Here is an 11012-nt window from a genome sequence, read left to right as displayed (position 1 = left end):
TTACGTTCCCCAACCGCCCCAGTATCGGACGGGCCCCTGAGCGACGAGCGCGCCGGCCGACCTGCACGAGCCACAGTACCCCGACAGCGGCGACCATGACTACAGCAGGTAGGGGAAGCCGGGGGAAGCCCGGGCGCGGGGGAAGCCCGGCCACCCCGTTTCCGGCTAAATTATTCACAATAAAATGCTCAACTGTTTGTCCTTTCAGCGTGGCAGCTAAGGTAACGCCAGCAAAAAAGTTAAGGCTAACAAAAATTGCATATTGTTAAAGTTATAGCGCAAAAATGATATTTTAAGAGTTTTTAGCTAAAAAGTGAGATATGTTGCACTGTTAATGTTATACCATACAGTACTAATATTTATACGAATGTTATGTATAAGGACCGTTTAGGTGTTTGTAGTGAGGGGTGACGAGGCAGACTGGCTTAAGTATGACATTTTTTTCGAATATCGCTGTTCTAAAATAAAAATTAGCACATTGGGGTAACCCCGGGCAAGTGGCCAAGCTTACCCCCAACCGAGAGCAATGCCACTAAACCACTGTTTTCCATGAGATAATAGGTACTGAGCAGGTTTGGTTTACACCTAGATCAAAGATAAATTTCGAAAATAAACATGTTATCATAGACAAAGCCAGTTATGTCACTTAAGGTCAACTAGGGTCAAACTACGTTTTTGCAGATAACGCGACAGACAATGAAGCTAGAGCTTCAAAAATGGTGTCGTTGTGTTCTTCTTCATCAGTCGAGTCGAATGATATGCAATATGATGCATTAAGGTAAAAAGAAAAATAAATTTCAAGGAATTTTGAAATACACATTTTTTACCCCTATTTTTACGCGTTACCCCTATGCCGGCTTACCCCAGAAAAATCAACACTTTTTTAAAACTCGATTTTCTCAACCTTATACTTATTCCACGAAACCGAATTTTTGGGAAAACACGGCCAATGGACTTAGCTAGCTAACAGGATATCAACATTTTATACAGCACGTATGGTATGTAATAAAAATGAAAAAGAGCTTACTATGCCGGGCTTCCCCCGGCTTCCCCTATGTGAGCTGGGCTAGCGGCTACTAAAGCGTACAAAAAGTTAGAAAAATAGGATTAGGTACCTGTGGAGGTAAGCAGGTAAGCAGAATCCTCTCTTCCTTTGTCTCCGACTATCTGTACGGCAGCAACGGACAAGCGTGAAAAATTTATGATTGGATATAAATGAAATAGGGACATGAATTCAATGCCTACATATTCCACCGCTGTGGTTTTTCTGATATTATATATTGGTAGGCAGACACAACGGGCTTGATGCAAAAATCATATCCTCTCTTTGAACTTGAGTTGATGCTTTCATTTTGCAACATTGTTGAGGAAATAGGCACAGCCTACCAGACATGACGAATTTCTCTATTTCCAAGATACTTGCTGACTCCTCACCCAGGAAAGTAACACTAACTTACCTATATTCAGTTAGTCTAAAGGTACGACTTATATTCAAATATTATATATGAACGTTATCGACACCCAGAACGAAATATATAAAAGTAAGTAAACGTAAAAATGCCAATCCGATCAACACAGTATGCACTAAGGTCCCAGTTTGAGCCACGCTATGCGCTCCTAAAAAGGCACTGTGGCTGCGGTCCCGTTTCAGCACACACTTTGTCGATGGGTCGTGTCTGACTAGCCGTACGACGTAAACGTTCGACGCTAACCTACGCTAACTGCACAAACAAATGAGGATGTTTTCTCTATTGAACAGTAGGTATACGCCTAATGTTGAGCTTGATGTAGGTCCTCTACCATTATATTGAATGTTGACTGTCCTTAGACTTCTACCTATAAAACTTATTTGAATAAATAACCTTATTCAACTTGAAATTGAGCTGTTTTATATATAGGTAGTATATACACTTTATTTAGTAGGAACCTACAAGAAGAGCAATTTAGTTCAATGCGGTTCACACCCAAACGTTTATCACAAATGTGCACCAAAATATTGGTCGGGGTTTGAGAATGTGCAGTCCATACCTCCTATCATGCATTGCACACTTATTTCACATTGATTGAGTTTGCTTTTAGCGTGTATTTCGTAACCGCAACCGTCTTTTTTTTTTGACGGACCTGGCTTCAGTTCCGACTCTTGCTTTGAATCTCTGCGGAAAACGAAAATTTTTGATTACTGCGTTTGTCACATTACCTGCGGACTTCTGGGATGATGTCTGAATTCGTAGCTTATCGGCCCTACGCTTATTTTCAACCCACATGTAAATAAGTCCGAAAACCAAATAGAGTGGAAGCTTACCATCATGCCACGAGCGACAGTGTAAAATTCCACCTCTTCAGGGTACATTCAAAGCCAAAAGTTGAGTGATAAACACGATAGCATGCGGAGAAGCGTTGATTGGAGATATAGCAATCTCGGGCGGCATCATCTAATAAAACAGGGAATGAGGGGTCTGGCGAATAATGTATCAGGAAGGGAGAGGAGAGATATAGCGAGGGAGAGAGACAGGAGAGAAGGAGGGAGAGGGAGAGGGAGAGGGAGAGGGAGAGAGAGAGAGAGAGAGAGAGAGAGAGAGAGAGAGAGAGAGAGAGAGAGAGAGAGAGAGAGAGAGAGAGAGAGAGAGAGAGAGAGAGGGGTCAACTTTACGTCAGAGGGCAATGGGCATTGGTGCAGCCCCTTTTTGTTTTTTCCTGCGTTGCACAAAGCGTGTTAGATACAGGCAATTACAATTTTGCGTATCTTGACATTCCACCTATTGACAAATCTATTGGTTTGCATCAACCACATTTTGATGTTAGGTCAGGTCACTGATCTATGACCCTATGAGGGCCTATTGACCTATCTTGGAGTTTTCATCAGTCGACTGAGGTCGGTCACTTGACGTCAGGTCAACATCAAAGGTGATCCTCCCCATACAAATCGTATGCCATTCGACGCGTCTGGACGTTCAGAATGCAAACAATTTGCTGTTCCGATACCATATCCGCTAACGGTTTTCAACGAAAAGCCGGACACCCATCTTTGGGTCTTGGGCTTCATCTCCAAGATCACCCATTGGCGGAGGCCTTAAAATTGGGCACTAAGTCGTTGAGGTCGTGAGGATATACCCGTCCGTTTGTTCCGCAAGGTCGTGGCTCAACTATGGCTGGAAACGGCTATGGGGCTTGTATATACTCGCTCCAATCGCCGCTAACCGATAGGCCCGGCAAGCGGGTTAACCCAAGAAAGATAACGTTGTGACGCGACACGAAAACACATCTCGTCCCGTGCCGTCACCGTCCGACTAGATAACGTCGTCGCGTGCGAGAGGGGGACGAGGGCCGGGGCCGAAGGTCGGCAGAGCGATCCGATCGACCGCAGCCCGGCGGCCGACGGGAGCACTCGGCTTCATCTGCGCATGTGCGTGTCCCACCGCTGGCTCGGGGAGGAGTGAGGTAGGTCGGGCGGCTATTCTAGTGGTGAGGTAGGTCGTGGGCCTTTGGCGGAGGGCCATGGGTGCGTCGCACGCGCCGAGGATGGTCCCAGTGCGTCGCGTCAACTAATAGAAGTGAGAGCGGTTGAAATATTGTATGTGTTCACTGATCGGGTGATCAAACTTGGGAGGTGGTTATAAGGAAATGTTCAGAAGCGCGTACGATTTCTTGTTACAAGGTGAGCTTTGAATAAGGTTTGCAGATAATACGTGATCAACAATTGTTAAATATGTTTTGCTTTATAGACTTCTAAATGACATATTTTTACGTTTTATACGTTGAACTTTATCAATAATTCGATCTTATCAATCAATCAAAGTACTTGGTATCGTAAAAGTAACATTAGTTATTTCATTCATTTGTTGGGTCCCTTCAAATGTCAGTTCAACAGAAGCTGTGCAGTCAGCTTCTGATTTTTACAGTATCGAAAAAATAATACACTCTCATTCATAGATGATAAAATATACCTACATATTTAGGCATACTACAACGCAGAAGTCTTTTATATGGTCCTTAACCCTCGCCCCGTTGGGGGGGGGGGGCATTTTGGCCCCCCCTGTGGTTTTTCCTGAATAGCAAGAAAACGGCGGCGCGCAGCGCCGCCAAATTTTCAGTACCTTCCCGGGCATCAATTTGACACCTTCACACCAAATTTCAAGTCTTAGGTCACCTTAGGTCAGGAGTTATTGAGGTCAAACTGAGGTCATGTTCGAGCAAAAATGAGCAAAAAACATGCAATCTTGAAACGCTCACCAAATCTACAGTTATCAAGCAATTTTAAAGTTCTTTATATGGTCTAGTAGACAAAAAGCGGCGCTACAAAACTGCTATCTCGGATTTTCAAAATTTTTGGTTTTTGACCCAAAAAAGTTCAAAAAATTGATTTTTTTAGAAAAACTTTGAAAAAATCCAAAAATTTTCCAAATTTCGAAAAAAATGAAATATATGTGATAGTCCCAGCGCTCTTCTATATACATACCAAATTTCAGATCGATATCTCGTTTTTTGGCCAAGTTATAGCGAAAAAACTGTTCAAAAATGATGACGTCAAATTTTTGAACTCAATTTTTAGCGATTCTAGACCACGTAGGGCAAAAAAAGACCACCATTGAACTCCCCGTGACGAGCTGCATCGATTCGATACCCCTTTTATGCAGAAATATTAACTTTGAAATTTGACCTAATTTGACCTGACCTTGACCTGACCTTGACCTGACCTTGACCAAAACGTGATCTAAGCTGGCCCCAAAGGCTGCCTGACCCATATAATCGCATTTGTCATGTAAAATGGACCATAAAACATGTATCACACGACACTTTCATATTGTGACCCCCCCGTGACCTGACCTCTGTGACCTGACCTGGTATCAGTGACCTCAAATAGCAAAATATGTGTTTGAAGAACATTTCCCCATCGATGATTTTCAATGAAATGCATTTTACTCGATTTTACAACGCATTTCTTGAAGTGCCTGTAAACGGTGAAAATTGGACCTTTGACCTGACCTGTGACGTCATCGGTTTGACCTAGGTCAATAAAATTGGGTCACAAGGTAGTTCCCCGTTGGGGCTATCCAACGCCGTTTACCGCTTGTCGCTATGTTGCGTGGTTCTCGAGATCTTAGGGGGGGGGCCAAAATGGCCCCCCCCCCCAACCGGGCGCGTTGCTCGGCAGAGCCCAACGGGGCGCGGGTTAACACAGAACAGCCGCCTAAAAAATAAATCGCACAGTCTGGGATAGTTTGCGAGAGCATTGGCTACTTTAATGAGGCGAGATCAACCAGCCTGACATGACGACGTAACGAAGTTCAAGTTCACGTTCAGACTAGGGCGAGAGAGAGGCTCACCCCATGCGTGCCCTTTAGCTCCCGATTCAGCAGCAAAGATATGTCGTAATATGACTTAGATATTCTGGTACTTATCGGTCTGAGAGCAAAGTGTCACTAATCATGTCACTAATCTTAATGCAAACTAATCACAGGCATGGGTCTGTTGTTAGCAAACAATCGATGTTTGTTTCAAGTACACACTCACTACAGGTTCTTTTCACAGTGTTGACTCAGTCATTGGGTGCGACACGTGGAAAAGGCCAGGTCATTGGGTACGTAGGCCTGGCACTGATAGTGGGAAGATACCGGCGTACCTGCACATTGCGTGGTCGCACGCAACGGCGGGCCGCCCCATTCATAACCACCGGTTCTTCGCTCCATATATGGCCTGCCGTGGTAAAACCGACGGCCGCAGGATGACGACGGTACCTCGTTATGCAGATTATATGCAGATTATGCAGATATGTCAGGTTAGGGCTCGCCGTCGGCAACCCTTGCAACTATGTATCAAAAATTATACCACTCGCTTTATATCTATTGCGGTGAGCACAGAAATCTATATAACAGAGAATCGTTTAAAACATCACTTGTTTGCATATTTGTTTTTCAAAAACCCAAGGATATATTTTATGCCAGTCTATGTAGGTCTAGGTACACACGGATACAATATAAATAACCAACACTCGCCAGTCAATCTCTTACATGCCGAGAAGCGCTCCTTTTCCGTCTCCGTCAGCTGTTCGTTGCGTCACGGAGCGTGGGAAAGTGGGCGTGGCCTATAGGTCACCGCAGAAGGGAGACATATAAAGCGCACGCTCGCAGCGACTGAACCCATCTCAGCTCTCACACTCGATCCGTTTGGCTACTGTTGTCACGGTTTACCTACGGTTTACCATCCATGGCATACGACTTCAAAGGTGAGGGCACTGAACGTCTTAGAGACCATAATCGGAACTGAATGCCTGGGATAGAAACCGCGTGCGCTGTTTCATTTAACTTTATGAGAAGGCTTATCGCGATAGCCTGACAAGGCATGTAGGTATATGCGCTTTTCGAGGAGCGCTGCAGATCCGAAAGTTTACACTAGGGAAATCAAAAACTGCCCACCCCCTTGACAGAAGTGCGGCGCGCCTATTTAATGAGTTTTTTTTTTTTTGCTCCGCCGGTACTAATGCTGAAGCTGGTGTTAGTGTTACCTCTGGGTCGAGTGGCACATGGTTTGCTCCCTCTAGAGTTCTTTCAACGAAGTTTGAATTGCGTCCAGCAACACATGCTGAGCTTAGGTTTGTCATACGTTCATTAAAAGTACGAACTTCATCGGGGCCCGATGGGATTCCTCCTTCCTTCTTTAAATCATTTTGTGGTCGACTATCTACACCATTATTGCATGTTATTAACGCCTCCATAGCCAGTGGTACCGTTCCATCATCCTGGAAACTCGCGGAGGTTGTCCCCATCTATAAAGGAAAGGGAGATACCAAGCCTGCATCCAACTATAGGCCAATCTCTTTGCTAAGCGTGGGGTCAAAAATTCTTGAAAGACTCGTCTCCATTCAACTCAATCAGTACTTGGACGATTGCCACGTATTGGCAGACGAACAGTTTGTCTTTCGTGCACACCATTCCGTCGAACATGCTCTTATACATTTAACAGAGTCCATTATGTAGGTCATCAGTGGATAATGGAGACGTATGCATTCTAGTTTCTCTCGACCTAAGTAAGGCATTTGATTCCGTCAGTCACAACATCTTGCTGAGTAAACTTTCCCAATATGGTATTGACCATCCTTGGTTTGGAAGCTACCTGTCAGATAGATCTCAGTACGTGCGGGGTTGCGACGACGCAATAGGTCATGTATCTACCGGTGTGCCACAGGGAAGTGTTCTGGGTCCAACGCTTTTCAATCTATTCGTGAATGATTTACCTGCAGTTGCTCATGGCTTATGTGCAATTATCCAGTATGCAGATGACACCCAGTGGTCTCTGGTTCGCCTCGTGATATAAGCAATGTCATAACTCGACTTCATGTTGCTCTTCAGAAACTTTCTGAGTGGTTCTCACGAAATCTACTTGCACTTAATGTTCTCAAAACGCAAGTTGTTGTGTTTGGTTCCAAAGTCACCATGAAAAATGTCAATGTTAGGAGTCTAAATATTTTTAACACTGCAGTACCCGTATCTACAGCCATCACTAACTAGTCTAGGTGTAACGCTGGATAGTTGTCTTACGTGGAGCAGTCACATTGACGGTGTCATTCGAAAGTGTACTGGTATGCTAATTCGATTGGGCCAACTTCGTCGCGTGATGCCCTTAAAGGTAATTGTCCTCCTAGTCAATGCCCTTGTTCTTCCTCATATTCGCTTTTGCATGGCTCTCTGGGGAAATTGTAATGTGACACAAGGGAAGAGAATAGGAAAAATAGTTAAATTTGCACAGCGTATCGCAGGTCGCGAAGCTCACAGACTGGCTTGGCGTGGAGATCTTGCCTTACAGCATAAAATCGCGGTATTAAAAACAGTTCGTCAATATCTACTTATCCCTGAATGTATGCCGCCACTAATTGTGTCTCTCTTTAAAGAGAGACAGTCAGACCGACAAACAAGGCAGTCAGGCAACCTTGACCTAGTTATACCTAGGACTGAAATGAAGAAAGCGTCCTTCTCTTACAGTGGTGCAAAACTGTGGAATAGCTTGCCCATTCATGTCCGAAACTATTCGAAAGCTGATTTTGTGAAATATATTTTGGAAAATCACGCGGTAAAATGATGCATATGTATGTGGTGTTGTTCCGGTGATGTCACATTGTTCGTTGTAATAATTGCCGGTTACTCATGAGGCTTCGCTGTCTCATCAAACTTTTTGTTATAGAAAATCGCTTTTGTTCTGCATTTTGATTTCGTTATACCTACGTGCTTATGAATGACAGGGCACTGCGCTGCCTGTATTGTATGTATATGGTTTATGTGTGTCAATGTGTTTCCCTCTGTAATGCCCACCGAATGGTGGTTAGTGGGAATATGAAATAATAATAATAATAATAATAATAATAGCCGATACGTCAGAAGAGTAGCAGTTATGGCTCGGACTTCCGAGGCCTTAGTTTGAACAGTTTGTGTCATATTATTTATAAGCACAGAATTTCGCTAAGTGATTTATTTATGACGTCCGACGAAATCACATTTGAATGAAACTACCTTTTGATTGTACTCAGCTTGAGAATAAATAAAACTCAGATTGCAGCTTCGTTACGGCATGAGCGGCCTTATACCTACATAACACCTGACTTCACTCACAGCGAGTATGAAAGAATCTGGACTAAACCTGACGAAACATTCATGATAAGGTGCTCTACACATGTTTGCAGTTTTACCACTCATCGAATTGCGATAGGAATCGGGTAAAAAACGTCCGTTTTTATTAGTTATTGAAAAAAATATTTACCTCCCGATTTTTTTTTGCATTTACCAAACCTCCGGCTACCATGACATCATACAGTTGCGCGTCACGTTTGCTCTGTTACCAACGTCCTCGTCTGTCTGTTTCCAGGACCCGTTCCGGTTCCCGTGGACACCGCGATGGATCCGGAGAGTCCCATCGGCTGGAGGATCCGCACGGTGGAGATGCACACGGCCGGCGAGCCGGTGCGTATCGTGGTCTCCGGCCTGCCGCCCATCGAGGGCGACACACTGCTGGACAAGCGCCGCTACTGTAGGGACAGCCTGGACCGGTTCCGCCGGCTGCTGATGGGCGAGCCGCGCGGCCACAGGGACATGTTCGGTGCCGTCCTGGTGCCCGCCGACGACCCCAAGGCGGACGCGGCGGCGCTCTTCATCCACAACGAGGGCTACTGCACTATGTGCGGCCACGCCTCGATGGCCGTCGTGCGCTACTTGGTGGACGAGGGCGTGGTGCCGCGCGCCGAGACCGGAGACACGGAGGTGAATCTGCAGTGCCCCTGCGGTCTCGTACGCGCCTGGCTGACGCAGGACAACCAGACCCGGTTCCTGTCCGTCCCGGCGTTTGTGCTCCACAAGGACCTCAGTCTGCCGCTGCCCGACGGACGCCAGTGCAGGATGGACATCAGTTACGGCGGGTCGTTCTACGCGGTGGTACGCGCTGGCGATCTGGGTCTGAACAGCGACTCCCCCTCCGCCGAGTACGTGCGCCAGGCGAGCTACATACGCCGCCATCTGAGCGCCTCCGGCGTGAAGATCCACCATCCAGACAGCGCCGACTTGGGCTTCCTGTTCGGCGTCGTGTTCGCCGACTTCGCGCCGCTCTCGGTGGTCGCTCCGCCTCCGGAGGTGGTCTCGCAGGTGATCGTGTTCGCCGACGGTCAGGTGGACCGGTCGCCGTGCGGCTCCGGCACGACGGCGTGCTGCGCCGTGCTGCACACCGCCGGCCGGCTGCCCACCGCGCACGGCTGCACGTTCCGCTGCGCCCTCACAGGCAGCGAGTTCAACGGCCGGGTGGCCAGGGAGATCGAGAGCCACGGCCGGCCGGCGGTGGTCGTCCAGGTGTCCGGCAGGTCCTTCTACACCGGCAGGGCAGAGTACCTGGTCGAGGCGGAAGACCCGCTCGGAGAGGGCTTCCTCGTCCAGTGACAGTTTATTGGGGAGTATTATTCTAGTGACCGAGCCGCTCGAGGGGTCTAGGTCCAGCGGTCAGTCTCTTTGAGGGGTCTTAGATTAGTGACCGGTCGTTTGGAGTATGTCCTTGCTCAGAGACGTTAGGGGGCTTCCTGTCTCGTTTCGTAAGTCTTTTTGATTTACTTGTGGGTCATTGCAGTCACCTGTTGAGGTCTCGCCTTTACTAAAACGCCATTATTTAGTTACAGCGTTGGACTGTTCACAATTTATCTTTTTACCTCAACTTTCGAATGCTTTTTAGTTCTTATGGCACATGCAAAAATTAGATGTCAGACAAACATAAGGACAGTGCATACATTAAACACTTCTAGCAGTTCAGATGTAGATTGATTATGTTGCGAGATATGTGCAATGTGCATGCATGTATGAATGCATTCATATTTTCGACCCTTCTGGCAAGGCTAGTCTTAGCTCTGAGCAACTGCATCATTACCGGATACATTTGTTTATATTCTCTAGAATAGATATACAGGGATACGCCATTTTGAGAATAGTTCCTATTCACCGCAATGTTACAACGCCTTACACGATCAAGAGCCGTATTCACGTCGATCATTTTCGTACGAATTTTCTAACGCATGACCTAAAATTATACTTACGAAAGAAAATCGACTTACGAAGTTGACGCGAATACGGCCCCAGAATATGTAGCATGCGCGGGTGTGTGTGTGTGTGTGTGTGTGTGTGTGTGTGTGTGTGTGTGTGTGTGTGTGTGTGTGTGTGTGTGTGTGTGTGTGTGTGTGTGTGTGTGTGTGTGTGCGAGTAGGTGTGTGTTCACATATATGTCCAGTGTCCAATTGCGCATTGCTCCTGTTGATGTTTTTGTTTGAGTTAAGAGGATGGTGATGGGCTTGAAGATGTTTGTCGTATTTATGGGAAACGAACTGTCTGATATATGTAATATATACGGAAGCGATGAAACGAATGACTGTACCAAGTCACCCATTTGAGATTCGGCAGTTGTGCAATGTTCTACGGAAACTTTCAACCATTCAGAATCATTATCGCTTGGGAACAATAAGGAAATGGCGCCAATAAAAGGGACTGAAAGAATAA

General features: G+C 46.1%; 1 protein-coding gene across 3 annotated transcripts; it reads left to right on the top strand.

The window, feature by feature from the left end:
* LOC122382364 (trans-3-hydroxy-L-proline dehydratase-like) lies at positions 1-10877 on the top strand. Of its 3 annotated transcripts, none has more exons than XM_043367591.1 (2): positions 1-108; positions 8854-10877. In XM_043367591.1, exons 1-2 carry the CDS (start codon positions 96-98, stop codon positions 9909-9911), a joined length of 1071 nt encoding a protein of 356 aa, XP_043223526.1. In that variant the 5' UTR covers positions 1-95; the 3' UTR covers positions 9912-10877. The 3 variants fall into 3 exon arrangements, with proteins under 3 accessions (XP_043223526.1, XP_043223528.1, XP_043223527.1); XM_043367593.1 differs by lacking the exon at positions 1-108 and adding an exon at positions 3396-3438; XM_043367592.1 differs by lacking the exon at positions 1-108 and adding an exon at positions 3483-3655.
* The last annotated feature ends 135 nt before the right edge of the window (positions 10878-11012 follow it).

Source organism: Amphibalanus amphitrite, unplaced genomic scaffold (genome assembly GCF_019059575.1).
Source record: "Amphibalanus amphitrite isolate SeventyFive unplaced genomic scaffold, NRLGWU_Aamphi_draft 000138F_arrow, whole genome shotgun sequence".
In the NCBI taxonomy this organism is placed as follows: Eukaryota; Metazoa; Arthropoda; class Thecostraca; order Balanomorpha; family Balanidae; genus Amphibalanus; species Amphibalanus amphitrite.
The sequence above is the reverse complement of the archived record's forward strand: the minus strand, read 5'-3'. Positions and strand labels throughout refer to the sequence as shown.